The sequence below is a fragment of the Plectropomus leopardus genome, chromosome 7, assembly GCF_008729295.1.
Source record: "Plectropomus leopardus isolate mb chromosome 7, YSFRI_Pleo_2.0, whole genome shotgun sequence".
In the NCBI taxonomy this organism is placed as follows: Eukaryota; Metazoa; Chordata; class Actinopteri; order Perciformes; family Serranidae; genus Plectropomus; species Plectropomus leopardus.
In genome coordinates this window covers 27364829-27391992 of record NC_056469.1, presented here as the reverse complement: position 1 = coordinate 27391992, position 27164 = coordinate 27364829, and the positions used below count along the sequence as shown (strand labels likewise).

General features: G+C 37.9%; 2 protein-coding genes across 4 annotated transcripts in view; both read left to right on the top strand.

The window, feature by feature from the left end:
- rorc (RAR-related orphan receptor C) overlaps positions 1–11657 on the top strand; it is a 29136-nt gene extending 17479 nt beyond the window's left edge. For all 3 annotated transcript variants that reach the window (XM_042489253.1, XM_042489252.1, XM_042489254.1), the window contains 10 exons: positions 3719–3804; positions 4347–4488; positions 4564–4917; positions 5003–5104; positions 5821–5942; positions 6344–6476; positions 7122–7229; positions 7350–7460; positions 8264–8373; positions 8504–11657. In XM_042489253.1, coding sequence (XP_042345187.1) covers positions 3719–3804; positions 4347–4488; positions 4564–4917; positions 5003–5104; positions 5821–5942; positions 6344–6476; positions 7122–7229; positions 7350–7460; positions 8264–8373; positions 8504–8668 — 1433 coding nt within the window. In that variant the 3' untranslated portion in view covers positions 8669–11657. The remainder of the gene's footprint in view (positions 1–3718; positions 3805–4346; positions 4489–4563; positions 4918–5002; positions 5105–5820; positions 5943–6343; positions 6477–7121; positions 7230–7349; positions 7461–8263; positions 8374–8503) is intronic.
- A 4311-nt stretch (positions 11658–15968) lies between these two features.
- LOC121945649 (extracellular matrix protein 1-like) lies at positions 15969–26194 on the top strand. The gene is made up of 11 exons (XM_042489945.1): positions 15969–16244; positions 17140–17190; positions 18171–18239; positions 18436–18498; positions 18633–18668; positions 18787–19064; positions 20828–21033; positions 23196–23481; positions 23563–23762; positions 25364–25451; positions 25587–26194. The coding sequence occupies exons 1-11, from the start codon at positions 16175–16177 to the stop codon at positions 25764–25766; spliced, it is 1527 nt and encodes a 508-aa protein (XP_042345879.1). The 5' UTR covers positions 15969–16174; the 3' UTR covers positions 25767–26194.
- Positions 26195–27164: the final 970 nt, after the last annotated feature.

Sequence of the window (27164 nt, the reverse complement as noted above, 5' to 3'; positions counted from 1 at the left end):
AAGGTTGTGGGTCACAATGGATTTCCTGTTGTTTGAGGTTGACAATCAGAAGTGAAATAGTGAAAAAACAAAAAGTACAGAGACCACTCGTGCTCTCTCCGCCTATCCTGCACGAAATGCAATCATAGTGATACTTTTTTTGATGACTTTATATGATATCTGATGACGTGTATGTACAATATTAAACACGCAGGAAGTGCTTCTGTCGACCTTATTAAACCCAATCACCCAGCCATCTCTCGTAGTCTGGGATTTCTCGCTAAATTTGTGAAATACTCTAAACCTTATCATGGTGAATCTTGAGGTCAGTAAGTCACCTGCGTAAGTTGAAACTATAGTCTCACCTCATGAGCATTTTGTACTTCGTCACTGTATTTCAAAGGTGTGTGTCGCCTCAGACTGTCCGTCCTCCTCTGGAGCCTTCAGGTGATCCCTGTGGTACCAGATAAAGAGGGCACACACTGACACACTAACACACACTCGAGAGAAAATCTGACACAGTTATGCACGGAAATACTACTGTATATAAGCATGCGAAATGAGAGCTCGTCTTGCAGAAAACAATCACACTTCTTCATTTGTGGAAGGAAGAGCGATGAAGATGACAGAAACAGATAAAAGGAGATCGTTTACAGAGAAAAAAGCACAAAACTGTCATGCACTGCTTCCTGGATGTGCGTCATCATTCAGTGTTATTTGTTATTTAATGTGAATTATGCACAGTCTTCTCATTTTGTCAGAACATACTGTAAAATTCAAACATGTAACCAACATAGACATTTGTGGTCCTTTAACCCTTTGAAACCTGGATCGACATCAGTTGATTTGCATTCAGATTCCTTTTACAAGCTATTTAACCCTTTGAAACCTGATCAAATTGTTTGATTTCTTTAAAAAATATATATATATGGAGGATACAGACTGACCAATTTGGCATGATATGCCCCACAAATTTTGAGAAATAAGTAAAAGGCGACAAGAAAATGACATGAAAATTATTTTTTAACAAAATAAAAAAGGAAAAAAATATCCAGAAAACAATATTTATGTTACAGAACAAAAATGTGTAGGTGTGTATTTTAAATTTTTCATCACTTTTTAGGGGTCACTTTCTTTTTTTTTTTTTACCTTTTTTTTTGTTGCTTATTTTCATGTAATTTTCTTGTAACTTTTGACTAATTTCTCACTAGAATTAGAAGTAGTAGCAGTAATTGTAAAAGGTGACCAGAAAATTTTCTAAAATGAGTTAAAAATTAAAATAGAAAAAGGTTTTAAAATATATTTAAAAAAATTTAAAAATAAATAAATAGAGCTAATGTTCTTTCTTTTTACTAATTTCTGGGTAATTTTGAGCCACGTCATTGCCTTTCCTCGCGTATTTGACCAAAATCAAACCATTTTGCCTCAGGTTTCTTGAGGCTAATGAATCAAATAACATCTAATTCTGAAAAAAAAAAATCACCACCGAGCAAAAGACGGGGGGGGCGTGAGAGCTCGCAGAGATCAGGGGCAGGGGGGAGGTGAGGAAGGAGCGGGGTGGGTGGGTGCCGTTACTGGCAGTGATGAAGGCAGAGAGAGTGCATTACTGGCAGCTGAGTCCTTTATGAGCGAGACAGAGAAGGATTCACAACAGACAGAAGTGACATGAAAGAGGGACAGTCAGAGCGAAAGAGAAGCCAGTCAACCACTTGAAAGCGCTCTGAGGTTGACACCTTCTTGTTCTCCGCCTTTCTCCACTTGCAAATATTCCACGTCCTCAAAAACCTCCAGTCCTCGCCGTATTTGAGGTTATTTTGTTCATTATTATTAAGGCAAAGGTGTTTGAGAGGAAAACACCTTCAGTTCACTCTGGTCACACCAAACAACTGATGTTAAAGGGGAAGTACAGCACAGGACAGAAGTTCTCACAGTGGATTGCTTTACAGTTTACTGCTTTTGTTAAAAATATGCAGTATCATCATGATGCTGTGTGCAGAGAGGTTAAGATTAATGTTTTCATTGGATATGAAGATGATGAATATTCTGGAAAACAAGTGGAAATCTTTAAAGATATAATTTGCAACTTGTCTTTATTAAAATGTCCACTAAAACGACGTTAGATATCCTGAGTTGTGTCTTCATTATCCCAATCACTTCCAACAATGTTCAAACTAAGAGAAATCTATAATTTTAACAAGGACGCAGTGGGTGTAATTGTTCGCTTTGCCTGTGAGTGGTGTCACATCCCTTTTGTGCATTAGTCGGGGACGCTGTCATAGTGTATATTGAGTTTTTATCCAGTTTTGTAGGAATATTGTTTGAGATTTAGTGGCATCTTTCCAATTTCATCCAGCTGAAACTTATCCGAGTAAGAATTATCTTTGTTTACTCAAATTTATTCGAATAACCTGCAGACGTTTCCTCTTCTCCAAAGCAAACAGACCAGGTGATTTAAACTGGTAAAAACACTGAATAAAGCAGTTTCATTTTTTGTTTTTTTGGTCTGGATCTTAAGTTATCAGAGAAACAAGCTGAGCAAATGCAGGTGACAAACTGGCTTCAGCCCCTGCCATGCTGAACAGCATTGGAGAAATACTCATTTTTAATGTCACATTTCTTTATTTAGTGTTATCAAATATTTCAGTCATCATCTGGTCCGTTTGTTTTGGAGAGGAGGAGGCCTCTGCGGATAATTTATCTTCTGGTAAAAACCTCCTGAATGTCTGGATCTTAAGTTGTGAGAGAGACAAGCTGAGCAAATGTTAGTGGCGACTTGACTAAAGCCCTCGCTCCACAAAACGAACAGCGTCGAGAAATACAGATTTTTAACATGAAATGGCTTTATTCATGTTTTAAAGTCCGGGTAAAGTGAATTCAGAGATTTGTTTCAAAACACGTTCTAAATTTTGGAAACTGATTGTTGAAACATGCTACAAAGACCCTTTACTATGTAGTACTGAATTGTGGAGTTAGACGGTTGACTATTTTTTTACCATTTTCCTGTTTTAAGATTTTTTGGGCGGGTCTAAGGTCTAAAACCATAGCTCGATGATGCACTATACTCAGCATAGCTCCGCCCCTGACAATGTAGCAGTATAAAAACGAGAAGTATCATTAGCTAAGTCCCATGATTGGGCGTGGCCTCTGCTCCTCCAGAGGACACGCCCCCAGCATTTCAGATCAGAGAATACTGAGCTTTTTTTCAGGATTTTGAGACCTTCTTTTACATACTTGGTGATTTTTTCAGTCATTCAAATTTGGTCAGGTGTTTAATAATATATCTTTCTGTGAATTGACAAACTCAGAACACATTTTAATTATCACTTTACCCGGACTTTAAGCCATTTATATCACCTGGTCTGTTCGTTTTGGAGAAGAGGAGACAATTTGGCTCCCAGTAAAAACAATAACTCACGAAAAAATCCCAACCAGGAGAAACTGACAATGCTTGGTCTTTTGTTATTAGTGGCAGAAAAGTAAATATTGTACGTCTAATATCATTCAGACAACATAAACTATTGTAACGTGTAATTTCAGTGAGAAAATGTACCTTTTCAAGACCCGTTGAGCTGCTGTACGAAGAGTGATCCTAGTTTACATTCCGAAAATCAAATCAGCTCAGTTGTTTTGTCCGTGTTGGTGTGTAATCTGAGTGTGACGTGTGTGTGAAGGAAAGTAGGATAGGAGCTGCATATTTGAACATGTTAACATTACAGCTCTTACTTCTGTGTTTCTTCAGCCCAGATTGAAGTTATCCCATGCAAGATCTGCGGTGATAAGTCCTCTGGAGTGCATTATGGTGTCATCACTTGTGAGGGCTGCAAGGTGAGAGGACGGCATCCAACACGTACTCACACACACCTCATCGGTGTTAAAGGAAACTTAATTTTCTTGCAGAGAGTTAGATAAGAGATTGATACCGCTCTCATGTAGGGCTGTGCGATATGACAAAATATATCGTCTGACGATATAAAAACGTCCCTCGTTTCATATGATATCTTTTATTTTATGGTATTTTATTAAACTTTATGATTACAGCTGTTTGCTTTATGTCAATAGCTACTTTATTTGTAACTATAGCGTATTTAATAATTTTGTATTTTAGTAGTTTATAGTAGTTTAGAGGCGATTTCAAAATATTGAGATATATATCGTGTATTGTGATAAAAATATGGTGATATTATTTTAAAGCCATATTGCAAAGCCCTACTCTCATGTCTGTCCATTCAACACTTTATATCTAAACTATTTCATCTGTACAAAAATCTGAAGTGCAACACATTTTTTTTATATCAATATTGATTTCTGCCCCAAACATCACGTTTCTGTTGAGCTCTGTTAACCACGCGGTGTCCATCACACCTCAGGGATTTTTCCGGCGTAGCCAGCTCCCGACTGTATCCTACTCCTGCTCCAGGCAGAACAACTGTCAGATCGACCGGGCCAGCCGCAACCGCTGCCAACACTGCCGTCTGCAGAAGTGCTTAGCACAGGGCATGAGCAGAGACGGTAAGACACAAACACACACAGACGACGTTCTTCACTCGCAGCATTTCTTTATTTTTATGTGTTTTCCCTCCTCAGCGGTGAAGTTCGGACGGATGTCCAAACGTCAGCGGGACTCTCTGATTGCTGAAGTGGAAAGACACCGACAGCAGCAGCAACAGCAGCAGCTTCAGGGGGACGCCCAGTCTCTCTTGTCCTTCCCCAGCAAAGCCCGTCAGGACCGCTCCCCACAGCTCCTCCCGCCCATGGCCTCAGCTTACTCCTTCACCGGGGAGGCCGAGCTGCTGTCCTACACGGCCGATGTTCACCCTTACCTAGTGTACTCCCCGAGCGAGTCGCAGGTGTCGGGTATGATCTACCGAGGCTCCAGCATATCTCCCACATCGAGATCCCAGGGAAGGGGGGACAACAGTGGACACGCGGATATAAGAGGTGAGGCACATGTGCATCACTGTGTGCATTTGCTTTCGTCCTCCTCTGTTTACTTCACGTTTGTCTTCTCTTCTCCTCAATTCAGGATTTGACTCCAGACAGCCACCTCATGACATGGTGGCGATTCATCCCTACAATCCTCTGGAGGATCCTTACAGCCTCTACCCTCACTCCCTGAGAAACATAGGTGAGCAAACAGCATAGCCAACTTACGTGCATGTAATTGTATTTATATTCTATTGATATGTTTGGACAGCTTCATCTTTGAAAGTTAAGTTGAAGACATTGCTTCTTAGAATTTTTTTTAATTTTATTATATTTTATGTCGCACTATTTTAATTTTTTTTATTTTATTTTTCTTATCTTATTTTATTTTATCTATTTTTTTATTTTATTTTATTTTTAATTTTATTTTATTTTTATTTTAATTTTTTTTTTATTTTATTTTATTTTTATTTAGTTTATTTTATCTATGGGATTTTATTTTATTATTATTTTTTGTTTTTACTTGTGTGTTATTTTTATTTGACTATTTATCTTATTTTAATTCTATTTGTAGTTCTTTTATTTATTTTAATTCATATGTATTATCCCAATTTAATGATACTTTTAGTATTGTTTTATTTTTTATTTTTTTAATCACTTTTGACTGACATGTCTTTGTATCTTTTATTGGTTTATTCCTCATCTCATTCACTATTTTAGGAGTTTTTATTTTTATTTTCGATGGATTTGATTCACTTTAAAGGTCAAATGACAGCTTGTTTTACACCTGCAACTTCTAGGCTGCACTTTGTGCAGCACATTGTGCTTCTAAAATGTGCTATATAAATAAAAGTTTACTAGCTTACTAATTTCAATATTTAAGAGTGTTTCTTCCTTTCTTTTTTCTTTTTTTTTCAGATGAGCTGTGTGCCAGCATCGTGCGTTCCCACAGAGAGACCAGCCAGTACAGAGTGGAGGAGCTGCAGGCTCTCAGATGGAAACTGCTCAGCAGAGATGAGATCCAAGCTTACCAGAGCAAAGTAAACCTGATGACTGATTTTTAGTTCTCAGACTTCCTTTTGCAGTCGTCTGACCTTACTCAGCCAGTCTCAAAACAAAACACGCCATTTCAGATGACTTGAGGCTTTCCGTGATTCATCAAACAGAAAACTGAGAAAACTTTTTCCATTCTTCCTCTTCTGCTCACTGTTTGATCACGCGGGAAGCTGATGTTCAAGTTGATTTCTCTGTGGACTAACATGTATTTTAAATGTCCAGTTTTAGTCGGACCAACACAACAACTCAACTTTTTCTAACATCATGTAAACGTAGTGATAGATATACTCTGAATGTGGCAGCTCCTTTAAAATTTGAGTCCCTTTTTTGGTTGATTTGAGAGTTGTGTTGCAATAAAAAAAAAAAAACTTTCTGTCACTCCCAGTCGGTGGACGAGATGTGGCAGCACTGCGCCATTCGACTGACTGAAGCCGTGCAGTACGTGGTGGAGTTCGCAAAACACATCCCAGGTTTCCGCATGCTGAGCCAGAACGACCAGATTGCTCTCCTGAAGACTGGTGAGTACATGTCACCAAAAAAAGTTACCATCAGCTTCAATCACAATTCTACATACGTAACATCGCTCCTCTACCTTCTTTTTTTATTGTTTAAAATAAGCAAAGTTTTTATGTTTTTGTTAGCCCTTTGAAGCCAGAGCCAACTGGTGAAAGAAACGACCCAAAAATTAAGTAAAAATCTACAAGAAAATTACCTGAAATTAGCTCAAAAAAGAAAAGTAAAAGAACAAAAACAGGAAAAACATGACAATGTGATTAAATAAAATAATAAATATAAATATTTATAATATTTCTTATATTATAATATATTATAATATTTAATAAGAATAATAGTATTTATAATTAATAATAGTTTTTTCCTTGCAACCTATTTTTAAATATATCATTTTACTGATTATAATTTTCTTGATATTTTCCCCCAGTACTGTGATAATTTTCTAGTGATTCTCTTTCTCTTTTTTAAAGTTAATTTTCAGGCAATTTTCTCATCACCTTTCACATTTTTTTTAGCAACTTCTGTGACACAACGTCGAGTTTCTCGTTGCCTTTTTCCCCATGAAATCAAACCAATCTGCTCACATTTCAAAAGGGTTTTTTTCCCTCCACCTTCTTTTAACGCGTCTCCTCTCTTCCCTCGTCACTCAGGCTCCATGGAGGTGGTTCTGGTCAGGATGAGCCGCTTCTTCAACACGGAGAACAACACCGTCTTCTTCGATGGCAAATTCGCTGGAGCCGAAGTCTTCAAGTCTTTGGGTGAGGATTTCTCTGCACGTTACTCCTGAAGTGCAAAGGCAGTTCTGAAACCATTTGTGCAGCAAGCAAAACATCAAAATATGGTGGTTTATCAACGTTCTGTGGTTTCTTTTCTTGCAGCTTGTGGTGATTTAATCACAGCAGTGTTTGACTTTGCTCACGGTATGTGCGCTCTAAAGCTCACTGAGCAGCAGATCGCTCTCTTCAGCGCTCTGGTGCTGATCAACGCAGGTAAGATCGACTCAACTGTTTCCCTAATAAGGTGCACTTTATTCCTCAGTTTTGAAAAGTGGGAAGACATTTCAGTAGATACAGTTATTTACCAGCAGAATGAGCAAGCTTTGGCTCTCTCCATCAGGAAGCATTTATTTTATTTTGTTTGCCTCTTGGACGCTGATTTTTTTAAAATCCACGTTCAGCAGGATTTCCCTTCATTTGCATTATAATATTTACAGTGAAGGTTCTTGATGAATGATTCAGAACAAAGAGTTAAAATTTTGAAAATTTGGGGGAGACTGGGGCAGTTGTAACATTTTTTGGTTTTGATGTCATTACTCAAAAACATTTTTCAGATGTTTTTACAAGAAATGTTAAGAGTCTTGTATCAGCAGCGTTTTATAAACAACAACAAGGGCATTAACATGGTAATAACAATCATTTAACATTCCGGTTATTTAGGGGCTGATACACTACTACTAGCTGCTGTTTAAATCTCCCGCGGTGGGTTGCACCGACAACACGTTGTCAAAACATCCCACCTGTCGCATCCATGATCTCATCCTGCCGGCTGCCCTTTAACACAGACACTGTTTCGGCGCTGTTATTAACTCCTATGTCAGCTCAAAGGCGAGACAACTAAGTCCCGCGACTCTGTGATCCTTCTTTTTATACAGAACGATGAGGCGTGGTGCTATTGACTGAAACACGACAAGTCACATGATACACCTGCCTCCATGTGCAGAGGGGATTGTGCGAGAAATTATAACAATACACGTATTGTCCAACTATGCTTCTTTTTCTGTCTTTCTGTGCAGATCGTCCATGTCTGGAGGACAGAGTCAGAGTTCAGCGAGTGCAAAGAAGCGTCGAGTTTGGACTCACACACATTCTGCACCGAGACAGCCAAGAAAGTCTAATGAACAAGGTACATGTCTGAGAACAGAGCAGATACTTTCCCTCTTTTCACTCCCTCCAAACTTGTTATTGTTTGACCTGCATGTTCCTCAGTGCAGTAGACGGCAGACTGTCTCACTGAGTCTGTGTCCTGTCTGCAGCTGTACCAGAGGATGGCAGTGTTGCGTTCACTGTGCAGTCTGCACATGGAGAAGCTGCGCTGGTTCAGTCAGCGTTACCCGCTCACCGCTCACTCTCTGTTCCCTCCGCTCTACAAGGAGCTGTTCGCCTCTGAGGCGGAGCTGCTGCCGGGGACCACTCACTGATGATCCTCTCTAATATGCAAAGACACACACACACACACACACACATAAACACACACATTATTTTGAGTCGTCACTTCCTGACATAATCTATTTTTCTAATAATGAAAATAAATGAGAAAAGCACAATAATCGTAGCGTGTTAAGTATTACTTCCAGCAGAGCTTTTTGGTAGATTGTGTCAAAAATTAAATTTAAATATTTTGATAGCTTAAACTTTTTTTGATTATTCCAGGGAAACATGCATTTTGTTGTTCTTTGACAGCACATTGTCAGTGAGGTACATCGTTCATTTTCTCTCAGGATGAGCTGCTTTGAGTTTCTGGGTGTCAGTGCGTTTGGATGTAGAGAGTCAAAGAGGCAGGACACTGATCGATGTTTATTGAACATTAATATTGTAATCCACACAAAAAAGAATATTCTCTACTTGCACAATGTAGTGTGATGAATATTTGTTTTACAAACTGCACGTCCGTTTACCTCCTCTCAATTCTACAATGACGTTACCTTCGGCTCCGACCTCAGTGATCAAAGAGCTTTTTCGTCATAAAGTTAGTGACTTCACTTTTCACAGTTAGATTTTTACATATTGTTAATAATATTTACTGTTTTTGTACTTTTTTTGATTTTTGATCATTTTGATGCTCACCTCAGTGTCTTAGATAGTGGTAGTGGTGTTGGCTAGTCATAGCACCAATGTTAGCCTGACTTTCAGAGCGTAACTAACGTTGGGTTGCAATGACTCTTTTATACAATAGACATTTCAATATCTATGTTTTTTACACTTAATGCCAACAATAGTAAAGTAAGTCATGTACACTGTCTTGCAAAAGTGAGCTGTAAAGCTCCATAGAGCTGATCCTCCTAAATTTTGGTGCTTTACTTCATTTTAGTTGCTGGTTAGACTAGCTGACTGTCTCACCTTACTATTAAAATGATCAAAAACACTAAATTTGAAAAAAAAAAGGTAAATACTACAGTGGAAACTGCTTGCATTGATTTCATCTCGTATTTTTACAGTTTTTGTCTTTTTTTTGTACAATTATTACATGACTATAAAGTAATGAACAGCTTCACTATTAACTCAATTTAATTAACTGTTTGGAAACAGTGCAGCTGCATTATCGATCCACCTCATTAGGTCGGCTTCAACCCCAAGTGCTTTGACTATGTGCATGGTTTTTTTGTCTCCATCACTAGCAGCCGTAAGCCTCGCAGAGACTACGTTTTTCAATGAGGGAAAATGACTTTCCATTTCCCATCATAATTTAAATGTGCATGCAGCACCAGCCTCAGGTAGCAGTGCTGTAAGCAGACAGGAGTTAAGTTAAAAAATAGACTTGAAGTTTTAAATTGGTTTCCATATATTGTCATGAAAGACCTAAAACTGCAAGCAGACTACTTGATTTCTATAAGGGAATTCTTTAGGCAGCGTCTGTATAAGAATGGTTCTGTCTCAAGCTTTTTTCCACATAAGTGACTAAATCTGCCGGGGAGTCTGTGGGTCCCTACCACAAAAAAAAAATTCAACTTAAGAACTAATTTCCATTACATTATTTATCATAAGCATTTACAGCTAAACATTATACTATATGAATATGCAATAAATGAAATATAGTACTGTCTACATAAATGACTGACACTTTAAAACTCATATTACATCCTAGTTTTCCATATATTACTTGAACCTGAAGTAGCCTAATAATAATGTCAATTTGCTTAGTTTATTTTTAATTACACTTGCTTATGGTCATTTTAGACAGGGTGTGTGGCTGCCCGTCATAGCATAGCAATTATTTAATAGGCTATAGGTAATATATATTTTCTTAATATATTGGTGGGGTTTGTATTAACAATATCTGATCATAATTTATTTATAAAGCACATTTAAAAACAGTCGCAGTTGACCAAAGTTCCTTACAATTAAAATAAACAACTATAAAAACAACAAAACACAAAAGAGGGTAGAAAAGAAATATACAAAGCTAACTGTGAAAAGTGAATCAACTAACTTAATAGTGACAAAGCTGTCAGAGGTCAGAGACGAAGGTGACTGGTAGAAATGACTCAAACAGACTATTTGTGAAATGGATATGTCACACTTCATTGTGCAAGAAATTAACTAACCTGTAGAAATCGTGAAAAAAAAGGTTCCTAGCTTGTCCCTCTGTAAATGCCATGAGTTGGAATCAATTTGGAATAAAAATAGACTCAATATAAAGTAAAAACGTGAAACATAAAAAGTCAAACAAGATTCAAACAGATTAAGACACAAGGGAAACATAATCCAGCAACAACACATGTGCAGGCCCATGAGAAACAACCATCACATTCCAGCACAAAACAACAACATGAAGCAATCAGAATTATAATCATGTGTTCAGACTTGATTCAACAGTACTGTTACAGATGTTGACTGCAGTTTCATAAGATAACTAAAATTACACAACCCAACTCTAAACCACCAGTTGTTTCCAAACTCGCCTGAGGTGCTCTCTCTTTCAGGAACCTGCAAAATACGCAGCACCCACATATTTCATATTTGAATTTAATACAGCTTGCCTCTTGGTACGTATGCATCTGCAGAGAAATGTCTCTCCTCAGGTTGATGTTGCTGAGTCCAACAAAGCAGCATTACCTCTAAAATGTTCCCCTTTGTGTTTGAATAATTCCTCACAGGCTTTTATATCTCTTGAGCTTTGAAAAGAATTTGCATTAAATGTAGAAATTAAAGTAAAAATGTGAGCGCTGCAGTAGAAGTCTCTTCCTCTGTGTGCAAACTTTTCCTCTTTATTTTTTTCCACATTAACTTGTTTTGTTTTCTTTGCATATCTTTGAATAAAGCCATGAGCGAAGAGAAAATGATGAGCGGTTTCAGCATTAAGTACTGTATGTCAGGATGTAGTCCTCTCTGTTCCCGGAACAGCTGAGAATATAATGAAGATAATTCCATGTTAATCTTCAAATAAACTGCTGAGGCTGTGACACCAAGCACATGTGGTTACTTTATGTCTGTTTCTTTAAACTATTTGACATAAACAGACATGTCTGACTGAGACATGCAAGAAAAAAAAGATCCTGTTATGGTTTGATAAGAGAAATTTCAAGGAAAAACAGCTGATGCATTGCTCTGACGTGATAAGTATGACTTATCATCCTCTGCAGCACACTGAAGAAGACGTCCATGCACTGTACGGTAGAGCTGTTGCTGCAGCATTCAACACAAAGGAAATATTAGTCATTGTGGGTGACCCTCCAGCAAAATCCAGCAGTGGAAAGTAACCAGGTTGTTATAGACAAAAACTGTTGCTAACAAAGTTAAAGGGAAGCAAATAAAATAATGAGTCAACAGGGTGCAGTAATTACGAAAGTTCCAGTCAAAAATAGTTTATGACGCATGTACATCCAGTTGTGCTAGAAAACGGGTTTTTTATCTGCCTCTGTGTTGAGGTGTTTGCGAAAAGCAACTTTCTATCTAATTTTTGTGTCTTTTCATTTTTGTTTGGAGAGACATCAGGCTAAACAATTCTCGCTGTACTGTTCTCAACTTGCACAACTTTCTGTTTATTTTACTGCTATTTTCCCACTGGTGGCAACTATTACACCCACAGAAAACCGTTACATCTGCTCTCCTGTGGTTTCCGTCTTTTTTTTCTTGTATGGTAAAAATGAATTTTTCTGTTCAAAACACTAAATTATGTGTCTGGAAACATTTACGGCAAGAAATAGACAATGCAGTAAGACTATCTTGATTCATATTTGATCAGCTCTGCCTAGTTTGACAGTTTGACTGCAGTTCAGGTGCAGCAATTGACATGATTGACCAATCTGTCTCCAACTCGTCAGACACCGTCGCTTTGTCAGTGGATCTTGGGATCAGACACCTAAGTACAGCAGCACAGAGGCACCTTTTATTTTATGCTCTGTAAGGTGACATTGAGTGTTTTGAAAGGTGCTTTTTAAATTAAATGTATTAATACTATTTTTTAAAAACATAGGGCTGACCCTCGAAAGTCAGAGCTTCAAATCAGTCGCGGACCCTCAGTCAACTGAGATTGGTTCAAGGTCAGCAGTCGCTCTTTTAAGTGCAGTGTACTTTTGGGGATGTTTTGGTCCCCAGATTTTGCTGCAGAGTGAGTGCTCTTGACTTTCACGCTACTCTTTGGTACAGGGATCTGCGGACATGCAGGCAGCAGCAAGGAGGAGGAGAGACCTTCTGCTTAGAAGTGGTAAAATTACAGCTCACAGCAACTTAATACGATACAGTCTCTGACTTTATTTGATATCTGGTGACGGCAAAAAATGTTGTTGCACATTTATGATCCGTCACTAGCGCTGTTAGTTTGTTTACTATATTACATGACTTCAGAAATCTCAAAATTTAAAGCTTTGTGTGGAAAAACAAAATCATTGAATATTCATATATTGGGCAGCCAAATCCAATTCGACTGGCATAATTCTGAGTCAGGTACAGCCCTAATGATACTAATGGTTGTTTCTGACACAGCAGGCAACAAGGATACAGACTGGGCGGAGGCAGTCTGTGACACCATAGGCAACTACTATAGTATAAGAAGCAGGAAAGTCCGCATAGGGCATATGGGTCAAACAAACTCCAGACTTTCACCTAGGAGACCACTGTTTGTTTCCTGTGTGAAACCAAAAGTCTGGATATATTTTAACAACAACATAGTGTGCTAGGATGTGTAGCACAATGTGCTGGCATTTTATGTCACGTGACGTATATATCAGGTGATGTGACTTTATGTCAGTAATAAACATACTGATTTTAAGCCAAACCATAATGACTTTTCTCTAAACCTATCTATGTGCTGTTGTTGCTGAATAGATTTATTTTCACTGAACATGTTTGTACAACGAAATTTTGCTGTGCAGTGTCTAAAACTCACACACATACAGGTGTTCACATTCACCATAAATAATGAAAAATCAGCATAAAAAGCAAGCAAGCGACACAAAATAAATATCACACGTCCCAAAGTTATTGCACCTTATTTAAAGGAACCTAAACTTAAAGAAGTAAACCTAAAAATAACAAAATGTTTAAAGACATGTATGTTTATATTTGAAATAGTGTATGCAAACTGTGCATTTACAGAAACGTTTTTTGAAAAGACACAATGCAGGTAACAAGCATACATTGACACGGTGTCCCTGAATGTCCAAAATGGAAAAAGGAGGGTACCTAGCGCATAATATTTTGACATGTAGGTCCACTGACAAAGTGGTTGTATTTGGCAAATTGGGATTAGATCATGCTGGATTGAAAGCTGCTTTAAAGACTCCTCAGATCTGGTTGGTGGTTTTCGGTGCACTGCAGCACATGCTGGCAAATACCATTAGACGGAAGAGGAGGAGGGACTTGATTTTCTCACAGATTATCGGTCTCAACTGAGCTATATAAATAAACCTCGGCTGATTTTTTCTCTTGAAAGTGAATGTAAACAGCCAGTGCCTGTCTACTGTCAACTCATGCACATATTTTGACCACAAAACCAGTTTTCAGCAGCTTTAAAGGAAGCCAGATTTGTTGCATTTGATTGTCTCAATACTTTCAAGACAAACCACAGACTTCTTTTTTTCCAGTGTGAGTGCCCTACAAGAGGGAGTGTGTTGCAGCCCTGCTTGATTTTGTTTGCTTCTCTCTGCTTTCTGACCCCTCGGGGGAATTTCTACCCGGGACAAACACTTCTGCAGTTTCCGGACTCCCATCACTGACCACCAACAGAAAACTTTGATCCTGATGTTTACTGTTTATGATGGGAAAGAGTTGTGGGCAGAGCAGCAAAGGCAAGATAATCTTTCTAGTTTAATCTACGGCCTACAGAGAGCAAACTGTAGAAACTCATTAAATTACAGTCTACAGCTGCGCAGGCAGTTCTTCTCTGGTCTGATCTGGCTTTTTTTTCCACGAGAACATGGCAGGAGGGATTGTGTGGAGGTCACTGTCAGCGTAGACTTGAATCTGTGAGGTCGCGATAACTTTGGACTCAAGCTCAGCGTGAGACAACAAGGAATGTAATGTCTATAATAATATCTCTCTCTCGACAAGCAAACAATAACTCACAAACACAGAGGGAGAGATGGGCAAAATTCACACTGACATAACAAAAAGCATCATCTTTATTTTGATTTATGGAATTTTTTAGATTTATTGGAATGGACACAAAATAAACACATTATATAAAGTATCTTATTGAAAAAAGAAGTTTTGATCATGATTTATGAGTGCATTTAGAATAGGAATCCGTGATTATAATATATTTTTGCTGATACTCTCATGAATAAAAAGAATAATCCTCATGAAGAACAGAAACCGTATATTCACTTATCACTTATGTCTGTACCGCCATACCCCCCCCCCCCTTACAAAGACTCACATAGACTGCATGTATAGTGTTTAAAATATAAGCCTATAATTCTTTCCCAAATTGTAAATTTCATTTACGTATTATTAGCTGTTTGGAGAGGACTGTCTGTTTTATAATAATAATAATAATAATAATAATAATAATAATAATAATAATAATAATAATAATAATAATAAACTTTTAATCACATATTTGACAAAGTCATAATTATTTTGCCAATAGATGATAATTTTTAAGGGCCTTTTGGCAGGGCATTAAGAGTTAACCCTTTAAAACCTGAAGCTACTTCAGTTTTCTTGTGCTGCTTTTAGAGGCCTTTCACAAGTATTGTAACCTTTGAACCCTGTACAAATTGGTACGATTTCTTCCAAAAACATAGCCAATAAGGCCAATAAGGTCAACTTGGTAAGCAATGTTCTACAAATTGCAAAAGAATAAGTAGATTTATTTTTTAAATTGGATGAAGAATGTTTAGGTAAGCTGGGGAAAGACTATACAATTATGATTACATATTTAAAATGTTCACAGAATTATTTAAAAAAATTAAGAACTCTTTCCAAGTCTTGTTGTAACCAATTGTCATGGTAATTTTCTTGTATTTTTAATTTTAAATTATTTATCTTTTATTATTATTATTATGCCAGTTTCTTACTACTTTTTAGGTTCATTTTTTCTTTCGTTGCTCATGAAAGAAATCAAGCCAATATGAGTAGGTTTCAAAGGGTTAACAGTTAGTCTAAATAAAACAAATAAAGACGAATCGTGTTCACACATGAACTCAGGCTCAGTGACATTTAACTTAACACGAGTTCATCATTTCCCTAATAAGAGCATCCAGGATCTCTTATGAGTCATGTTCAAAAAACTTGTTTCCCTCCCTCTTCTCCTCCCTCCGCCTCATGCCCCCTGAAGCCCCACAACAACCATAAAAAACTCCTCTCACGGACGCACAGACACAGACAGACAGCACGGCAGCGTCTGTTGGACCAATTACCGGGCGTGTCTGTGCGCTGCCCCGCCGAGCGTGTTTTCCTGGGCGGCCTCTGCTCTCTGCGCCAGCACCGACAGCCTTCATCCGCGGGACAAACAGTCCAGCTCAGACAGCACCGCGTTAATAATGGGGTCGTCCTGGGCTTTAGTCTGCTCCTCCGCTTTTGTCCTGCTGTTACTGAGCTCAGCATCCAAAGGTTGGTACTTTGATTTTGTTGTTGTTCATGTCAGAAGTTGTTGTGTCTGCTTCTTGGGTGACTCCATTTTTGTTCGTCTGTTTGCTCCAAGTGCGTTTATTTGGCCTGCGGACTCAATGACATAAATCCTGCAGCTAACAGACCCTGTAAAACTTAAATTCAGCCTACATGGTGTCTGTTCAGTATAACTTACTACAATTAGACTACTTTTACTCACAGACGCACTTGTGCTTAACCATGATATTTCTGTATTACCGGTTTTCTACCTCACTACTTTTTTTAAACCAAATTTTATTCAAGAATTGACGGTAGTAAAGTACAGTAGTATCTATTTCGTGTTTTTTTTTGTTTGTTTTATTTTGTTTTTTTATTTAAGAAATATTCCCTCTGCAATCTGCTCACAATTCATGAAGGCAAATAAATAAAATGATAAATCAACATACATAAATATCAAGTAAAATTAAACAGGTCATTAAATACATCATAGAACTAGATTTAAAAAACAAACAAACAAATAAAATAAGGTCTGTCTTAATAGGCTCATCTATAATAGGCCTATTCATGTAGCACTTTTCAAAACAAAGTTACAAAGGAAGCAATGATTAAAAAAATAAAGAAAAAAGAACATTTAAAAGTAATACAACTTTGGAATACAGGAGCTACACATGAGAAAAAGTAAAAAATGTAAAATTAAACAAAATACAATAAATGTGATAGTAAGATAAAGATTTTACAGTGGGCACTTTTACTTTTAACTGTGTATTTTTACATTGTGTTATTTAAGTAAAGGAATGCCTTTTGCACCGCTGGCTGGCTCTCAATATAATTTATGCATTAATTGTTGTATAACTTTGTCTGTCTGTCTTTTTCTCTCTCTCTGTGGACAATTTTCCAGATGACCGCAACTTGGATCAGCGTGAGGTCACCTTTGACGAAATCATGCAAGGTGCGTGTGTTCACATACTAGTGCAGTATCTCTGCGAGGACCAATTAGAATCTCAGATGTTCAGCGTGGCATTTGGCCAGCTCTCTCTACTTCAGGAGGCTATTTTCAGGGGTTAGGACTTCAGTTTGAGGTTGAGGTTTAAGGAGTACTCCACTGATCTTATGCATGAAGTTCAGTTTGCTTGTCACGAGGAGTGCTCAGCCTTTGAAAGGGGCTGTGTAATGTTCTCTGTGACATACGTAATCGCTGGAAATTACGTTTAAGTATAGGTTACGTTTAGGATAAGATTTTATGTTAAGCATGACTATAGTAAATGTACTATAGGTAAGGATTGAGTAAAGAATGTATGAAATGTAAGTATTTCTGTCTCTCTGGCGCCTGACGTGGGGATACTGTAATACAATGATACTCAACATCCGGCCTGCAGGCCAATTCTGGCCCTCAATAGGATGCTGATAGCCTTGCAAATCATTTTCTAATTCACAGCGCAAGTAAATTAATTCACACTGCAGGGTTTCCCACACATTAGTTGATAAGTGTAAACCTCTATTGTCACATATTCATTTTATATTGTCATATTTTGGGGCCGGGCTATTCATTAGGTTTAAAAGTTTGCTTACACTCACCTCTTCAGCAGCTTGTCCTCTCATGTCGCTAAGAATTAATAGAACTCACAACAATTTCTGCCTGTGCTGCGTTTACAGAACTGCAAAAACGTCCGAATTTAGAGAGGGGACACAGAATGGTATCCCCTGAATGTCCTCAAATCCTAGAAGTGCCCCTGCGCACACCTGACCTGTGCGCTGCGGCGAAATGCCTCATTTATTCATTTTATCTTACAAATGTTGTTTGTTAAATTACTTGCCTCTGACCTGCTGTTATTTTATAAAAGTGACCCCAAAGCAAGCTGAGTACTCCCACTGTGAACCATTGTAATATGTTTTGTACATTATTGTTTTGCAAATCCATTTGTCTTTCAGAGATGCAACAACCAGAGTCCTTCATGTTGCAGAAAGAGGTCGACTTGGCAGATCTCTTCGATCCCAAAGGTACCGTTCGTCTTTTTAACTGTTGTTGTAACCTAATTTTGACATAACTACACAGCTGCATGTCCACTTAAACATTAGTCATGTTGGCTGCTCAGATTCATCTGCCTGGCTTGCTTTAGTCTGGCCAGTAATGAATCTTTGATCCATAGGTGGCCAATCTGTTGTCTTCTGTTCATTGTTTTCTCTGTATTCGTAGAGTTTCTCGTAGAGCAGGTGAGGATTTCTCCACCAGAACAGTTGGATACCCTGAGTGAGAGAGGTAAGCTTCGATCTATCTGTCCATCATGCTTTCTCATCTGTCCTGTCTGACTCCCCAAAATCCTGCACAGGAAACAATAATATAAAGAAAATACTTGAAAGATACTTTAAATAATACAGCTTTTATTCTACCAGGGGGTTCCAGGCCGGGACTCTTGACACCTAGAGGACGTTAGTATCTATTTTCTAATCTTTTTTTTTGAGTTTTCATGTACTTTGTCAGTATCAACTAGTGTACTGTGTAACTGTAAAAGTATCGCAGTCTGATTCTCGTTTTTTTTTCTCTAAGGTCGCCCAAATGTTGGACCCCGTTCTTTCAGCCCTCCCTTTCTGGACTATCATGTTCAGTTCCCCCTCGCCCAGCCGAACTCCGACAATCTCCAAGCCATCTGTCACAATGGAGACCGTCGTCCCCTCTACCCAGACTCTTACTTTCCTGCCTCTGGTTTTGGTCAGCAGAGACGAAGGGCCAGTGCTGTCAATAAGGCCGAGTCCTGGCTCAGCACATGCTGCAAAGGGAACCAGACATGGGGGGAGGAGGTGACGCTGTGTTGCGCCATACAGGCGGTGAGTTTACACAACAACTCCTACAGCCGAATCAGCAATTTCTGACTCTGTATAAATGTGCAATGATAATATGACATCCTGCATTGTGGAAATAAAATATGATCCCAAACTTATATGATTTAATGCTAAAAACCGAGATACATTTATTGTGATACGGAGGTGTGGACCACGGCCACATTACTTTGGACTCAAGTGACAAATTTGATGACTTTAGACTCGACAAAATCACACAAGACTTGCAACTCGACTTGGATTTCAGCACTCTTGACTTTACTTGCCTTTAGACTTGAAGTACAAGTATGTTACTTATTGTCAGGAGTCCATTTATTTACCTACATTTACCAGATTTTTATTTTATTATTAGGTTTTAGTCCTTCATTGTTTTCTAGGCTTGTGTTTTTGATATGTTTGTTGTTCTTATCTCTTGTTTTGAACTTGTTTTTATTGTTTTGTGTAATTCTTTTTTACCGTGAGCTTCTTGGTGCTTCAATTTCTTTCGGGATTAATGAAGTTAATCAAATCTATTTCCTCATTCAAATAACATTAACACTATTCCCAAAAGACAACATTTAATTCTCTAGATCCACTATTTTTTAATTAATTCGACAGCATCCAGTCAAGTTACAGTAGAGAAACATGAAGAACCGACATGACGTTACTGAGCGCCAGTTGAAAAAAGAAAATTTTGTTAACATACAAAAACTGCAGGTGGTCATGGTCAACATAAACAAATTACATTCTTAAAACATGTAAGTTGAAAATTGCAGACATAGATGCAGCAACCTCTAATAAACTCGTTTAACCAAACAAATACACATTTTTAAAAACATCCATGATTTTTTAAAATTTATGAATTATTTATCTGTAATGGCATGACATTTGGGAAGGAGCGCATTATGACTTGTTTAGCACTCCAGCCTGTCACTCAAAGCAGCCCGCCCTTAATTATTTGCAATTTTAAACCTTAATGAAATGTAAAAGGGTGAGTTATATATAAAATTACCCCCTGAATAGTTGTTATGATTGTTGAAATTAGCTATAGAGACCAAAATTGTTTTTTATACCAGGCTGTAAACATGTTTATTTCAGCTGTAAAGTTGGGCATTTTAATATGGAGGTCTGTGGAGATTGACTCACTTCTGGAGCCAGCCTCAAGTGGCCATTCAAGGAACTGCAGTTTTTGGCACTTCAGTGTTGGTATCATTTTTCAGCCCTTGATGTTGCTTGGGACTTGATTTGGGACAAAAACTTGGTCCTACCTCTGCAGTTATCCTCGTGTGGAGGAAGGCTCTCATAGACGTCGTATTATTGCCAGCTTTTGTAGCTTTATCTTCATTTTAACTAAATTCCTGACCTGTAATGTAGCAGACCCACTGTCATACTCAAACCAAACACTGTGCATGCTTTTGTTTTACCCCAAACATAAAAAGGGCATGAAACATTTTTCACATTGCTGAGATGATGGTACTTGCATTTTTGAAGCAAACTTGAAGGCCTTGGGCGCTTCCAGTTGATAAGCATTATATGCAGCCCAGCCTGACTTAACAGACAGGCCTTGGCATGAGAACCAAAGCATTAATCTTAATGCATTCCTCTTACCATATTAGTTTTTCAGTTTTGGTTAGGTGTGTCTTAAGATACTTTGCATAACTGCTGGTGGCCCATTTACTCAACATGTTCAGCCTCAGGCATGCAGACTTCATAGTATTAGAGGAGTTAATTCATACACCCTGAATGTCTGTGTTGTGCTGTCTCTGCTGCAGTGGGAACTGTCGGTCAAATCCTTCTGTGAGGAGGACTCTTCCATAAAGGATCGTCTTTATCACTGCTGCAAACTGACAGGCAGGGACAGGCTCGTCTGTTTCCACAACGACGCGCCGAACCCAAACTATGAGGCAACAGAGGAGCTGCCGGTTCCACCGCTTCCCTCTTCTGGCGGCTTCAGCTTCGACCGCAGCACTTGCCAGAGGTATGCGGGGAAAAAGATAAAATGAGCACTAATACAAATGTTGATATTAACAATCAAGTTTCAGCTAAGTGGCATCACAAAATTGTAAAATCAATTAAATGCAAGAGTAATGACACGGGTTATACTTTTCTTAGGCCCATGTAGCACTTTGGACTTATCAACATTTATGGTGTTTATGCAGAGAACAAACTGGCAGTTTCAGCATATATTTTAAACATCTGCCAATGCCTTCAAAAATTTGTCTTGCAAAAGTCTATATTTTTCTTACTGTGTGGTCAATAAATCCCATGAAAAGACATAAGACATGTGAGCACCTTTTTTTGTCCAAAAACTTTTAAACGTGTCATTAAGCCACACTGTCGCACTGGGTGGCATTTTCCTTCAATACAATGAACACTGACACTGCAGTTTATGTCAAGTCAGTCCCACGTCCATTGTCTTTCTGTAAAAATTAGAGCACCAAATGTGTTTTAATCCACCACTGAAAATAGTCCCCAACAAATAAACCGCTTTGAGCAACATTGACTAAAAACTGCAGTGCCCAGCTAGTTTAGGAAAATACCAAGTTTTCCTTTAAAGATCAAACTTCATAATTGTGAGCAGTTTTTCAGGATTATTTTTTATTTAGTTGAGACTGGGACTGAAAGATACAAGGTAGAGGAATTAGAAAGTACTCAGATTTTTCAGTTACCAGCGAAACAATTAAAGAGGGGCTTAAACCCCAAACAACTTTTTTCAGTTGAAAAGCAATATATTTGGGTATTTAGTAGTGTTGATGATTGATTCGGGTCCAGCTCCTGATATTTCAGTCTAAAGTATTACATTAGTTCTACATATTATATACATAAATAGTGCCTTCTAAATTTTGAAACCTAGCTACTGTAATTGAAGTTTGCTATTGGCTGATCCTGGAAGTAGGAGCCTGCTTTCATCGCCTATCAAGTCCCTTGTCCCTGCCCTGCTAACGCCCTCTCACCAACCAACTACTCTGTGTGTGTGTGCAGGGAGGTGCTGTGGATCAAGAGGTGGCACGATTGGGTGACTGGTTGTGTTTTAGGCCCCCTCCCAGCCCTGCAAAAAAAAACCCCAAAAAACATTGTAGAGCATTTTGACACAAAAAGCTTACATCAGGGGTTCTCAAAGTATTAATGACTGAGTGCCATTTTATGGAGTCAGCATATAATTGAATGACACATAGGAAAAGTGCACACATGATGACTTTTGATGACATACTATATAATGACTTTTCTAGCCTACGCAGCACTCATATTACATTCTAGATATCCAATTTTTAATCAAAAAATGATGCAATAGAGTGTTGTTCAATTGTTTAGCAATAATTGTACCCACAGCAGTCACATAACAACTTCTGCTGAGGTATGGCAATACCACTTGGATAAATCACACACAGAATTGCATTACATAATAATATTAGAACCATTGGTAATAATAATAATAATAACAATTTGTTAAGTTTATTTATGATTATTATTGCATCTACCAACTACATTTTAGAAGGCGGTGCGTAGTTGTAGTATAGCACTTTTTCTATATATATTTTATCAAGGGCATTTTGAGCATAACTGGAAATGAGTGAAAAGTGAAATAAAGATCGGGAGCCGATCGCTGTCTGTTGATCCATAAGTTTAAAGCCATATCAGGTGCCAGAACACACGAAAAGGGTTTATAATAATATAAGAAGGAATTTTACTGCTCTGGAAAATTATTATGGTGGACATTTTTTTATACTGACACTTGCACAGGAGGTTGGCCTTGCAAAAACTTAGCCAAATTCAGCTTTTTTGCGCTGGACCAACTGCGCTTATTTTTGCCTGAGTTGTCTGCATTGAAACACCGGAGGCATCAGTGGAGCGGTCCCATTCAGACGGGGCTGTTTTCTTTTTTTTGTTTTTTTTTTTAACCACACGGGTTGTTGTGGTCTGAATGAACTTAACATATTGGCAATGCACTTTTGCTGTTTTCATGGGATGTGATGACACTTAAGAAAATACAGAGTAACCCCAACCTAATTCTAACAAAATGATATGAAGAGAAATCATACACATCATCACATTGCAAAAAACAGTTGCTTTGTTTTAAATGCATCGTAGAGGCTGAAGGAGGTCAGGTTTGGATCTGACCTTATGCCTCATATTTTACAGGAAAGTGATGACTCCTTACAGTGTCAGAGGAAACAGAAGAAAGGAGAAGAAACCGTCTGCCTCCCTAAAAGTTGACATCACCTTTCCTCCTGGCCAACCCACGGCTGACAACATCGAATCACTGTGTCATGACCAAAAGCTGCGTCCTCTCTATAAAGTCAAATGCATGCCGGCTGAAGGCTATGAATGGCTGGCTCATCAGGCAAAGGCCATTAATCGTATAGAAAAGGGATTCAAACAGTGCTGCAAAAAGAAGAAGGATGCGCTCAACTGTGCTGTTCTGAAGGTAACGCAAGAAATATAGATATGATCGCTTTATGTAGTAATTTCAGTACTTTCTCATGTCCTCTCTTCTTTTGTTTTATAGTGGCGTGACGGCCTGAAGAAGTACTGCGCGGGCGAGAACGGCCAAGAGGAGAATTTCCACTGTTGTTTGGGTTCCACAGCAAATGATCGACACTACTGTTTCCAAAACATTTCTCCTGACCCACATTATAATCTGACCTCTGTCCCTGAAGAGCTGTCACTCAACAAAATCTGCGACACTCACAAGATCATCAAGAAGAAGTAAGACAGTACCTCCTACATATGGCTTTGGATCTGTTTTACTGTCTGTGTGCTCTTCCTCTTCCATGTTCTGTTTTTTGCCAATAGTACAGTTTCCCTTTTATGCCTCTGTGCTGGTGACAGATGTGGCCGGTGGGAGTATGTTTTCTTTTCGTCTGTCTGTCTCATTCTTGTGAATGTGTTATCTCAGGAATGTCCTGAGGGAATTTCTTGTTGAATTTCTTCTCTCAAATTTGACTCAAACGTCCACTCGGACTTAACGATAAAATGATTAGATTATGGTTATGTTACTGTGACCCTGCATCTGTCTCATTCGTGTGAACATGATATCTCAAAAACACCAAGAGGAAATGTTTTAAATTTGGTGCAAATGTCAACCTGGACTCAACGATAAACTGACTGATTTTGGTGGTCATTGGTACAAGGTCAGTGTGACTGACTGCCTCATTCTTTTAGCTGCGATATTACAAGAACACCTTGAGAGTTTTTTTTGTTGTTGTTTAATTTTTTTTCAAAAATTGGCTCAAACATCCCCTTTGATGCTTGGATGAACTGATTAGATTTTAATGGTCAAAGGTTAAGTTCAGTATGATCTCATCTGTCTCAATTTTGTAAATGCAGTATATCAAATTGTTCAAATTTGTAAAAAGTAAAAAATGTGCACATCCATAAAAACAATGAAGAAAGTGCTGGAACCACATTAGAGCGCAAACATTGAACAGAAGAAGGTCTGCACACTTCAGCTCCTTTTACAGTTTTTTATTACTGAGATACTGATTCTGAAGAAGAGCATGTAACTTGAGACGCCACTAGGTTGTGAGTATCTCAACCCAAACATCCACTTGGACTTAACAATGAACTGATTTGGTGGTCATAGGTCCAAGGTCAAGGTCAGTATGACCTTGTTGGTGTCATTCTTGTGAACAGGATATCTCAAGAGCAGGTTGAAAGATTTTTTTTTTTTTTTTTTAATTTAGCAGAAACGTCCACTTGGACTCAAGCATAAACATATTAGATTTTGGTGTCAAAGGTCAATGTCAGTGTTACCTCACAAAATATATTTTTGACCATAACTCAAGAATTTCTACACTAATTATAAAAAAATAAGTTCAACGAAATCTAAAAGGATAAATGATGAAGAGATGACCTTTTATATCCAAAAGGTCAACCTCACTGTGATGTCACAATGTTCTGCAAAAACACTTTTCTGGACATTTTTCAATGTTTTAATTCAGGAACAGAGGGAGAGACATTTGGTCAGATATTGAATTGGTGACACCAATCTCTGGGGTCCACCTTGAAACTCTGCTGATTGTATAAATCATCAGTGCTGCCGGCGGCGAGATGTGTGTGAAACATCCATTTTTTTCATCTGCATGGCAGTAATTCTAATTTCTGTTTCTTTTGATGCTTTTTGTCATTTCTTCTGCCACAGAAAATATTTGAATATCAAGCAGCTGAATGTGCTAAAATATCTCTTATCTTCAAATGTACTGACACCACTTATCAACAGTATATTCTGTGTTATCAGTATTGTGATTTATCTAGACGTATGTGCACTGAAAAGATGAACACAAAGTAACGATGTCACTGTATTTTAGGTTCCCTGTTGGTCTCCCTCTCAAGAGCTTTGTGACGCAATGCTGCCCCCTGTCTGAAGAAGGCAGGAGCATTTGTATTTTGCTGCAGGTGAGATAAAAAGGAAGCGTGTCTTTACAAAATATCTAGCAATGATGATAATATTTTAAAATGAAACTAACCCCGAATACTGATTTTCTTATGCAATTTCTCATTTGTCTGGCCTCGCTCTCTCAATGAAATCAGCTTGAGAAAATGTCAGAGATGTGTTCATCAAGAAAGGCTTCCCCTCCAGCTGTCCGCCGCTGTTGCAGCGTGTCTTCACAAGAGCCTCAACAGTGCATCTCTAAAATTCTCATGGATGCCATCACCAAAGCAAACGGCTTCTTAAGCCAGAAGAGGAAGAAAAGGTGCCCTCTCAACTAAACACTTTCGACCTTTTGCTGCTGAGGGCCATTCGGAGAAACGGCGAGCGAGCAGCAGAGGTGACTTCCTAGCGCTAAACAGGAACAATTAAAGGTCTGTAAGAGAGTGTGGACCAAACTCTAGCTTCATCCACTGCCAGTATTATTTGCATCAATTCATCTGAGATCACATGACAAGCGTGGTTGTCACGAGAATACATCTTAAAAGAAACAGAAATGTTTAAAGCTTTGTTTTTTAAAACAGACTTTCGTCTGTTTCACTGTACCACTATTTTCTGCAGGCTGCTTTTTACATATTTGATTATGGATGCATTTGAATGATTCCTTTGGAGCTGTAAGATCACTTCTCTTCTTGTTATATGATTTTGTTGGGTTTTTTTGGTTAAGATCATATCAAAAAATGTTCTAATAAAAACGTTTTCAAATATACTTTGGTGGTGTTCTTACTTTGTTTAACCACGGTGGGTCTAGTACAGTGAATCAACATTTGATAAAACCTCAAGGTGTTGAGGATTGTTTGGTAACTGGAAGTAAATATGTTGATTACAAATAAGTTAATAAAATGTGCAGTTTAACACAGATCAAAACATCACTTAGCTTATGCGTTCTGTTTTCATCATCTTTGATATCCATTTTAATGCTGTGTTCCTGATCAGATCAGAGAGCCAAAAGACATTCTAGACTTAACAGAACAGTATGTCGAGAGTTTCACATAAATACACAGAAATTGGTCAACAAAAATACAAGACAGCACATCAATACAAAAAACAAAAACATTCAGTAGTGTTACCGTCCTCTTTCAAAATACCTAAAAACATGTTTTTTATGTAATGGCTTTTAGTTTTACTTCTTTTGTTTTATGCTTTCGTTCATTAGGTTATTCTTAAATTTTAGTTCATTGTTATTGTTATTATTTAATAATAATAATAATAAACCAAATAAACAAAAATATAACACATGCTACAAATCACATCAGTAATCAGACCTCACGTCAATTGGATGAAGTACAACAAATTGAATATTCCCATAATACTCTAATATTCACTGTTTGTTTGACCCAGGTGAGGCAACATATACATACATACATACATATATATATATATATATATATATATATATATATCTGTGTGTCTGTGTGTGTGTGTGTCTATTCCACAGATTGAGTCCTTTAGTACATCCTGACTCACTACAGGTTGGAGAGCAAATTCTGGACACAGTGTGAAGGCATCTAAGTTTTATTCCATATATTATATTATTTTATATATTATATATTACTCCATAAGTTGTTTTGAGTCCAAATTAGAGAGCATGTGAGTTTGTAACTAATTTGTTGGTTGTCGATTCTGATAGCTCTCTTCTGTAGCATAAATAATGTACTAAATGCAACTGAGAAAAAAAA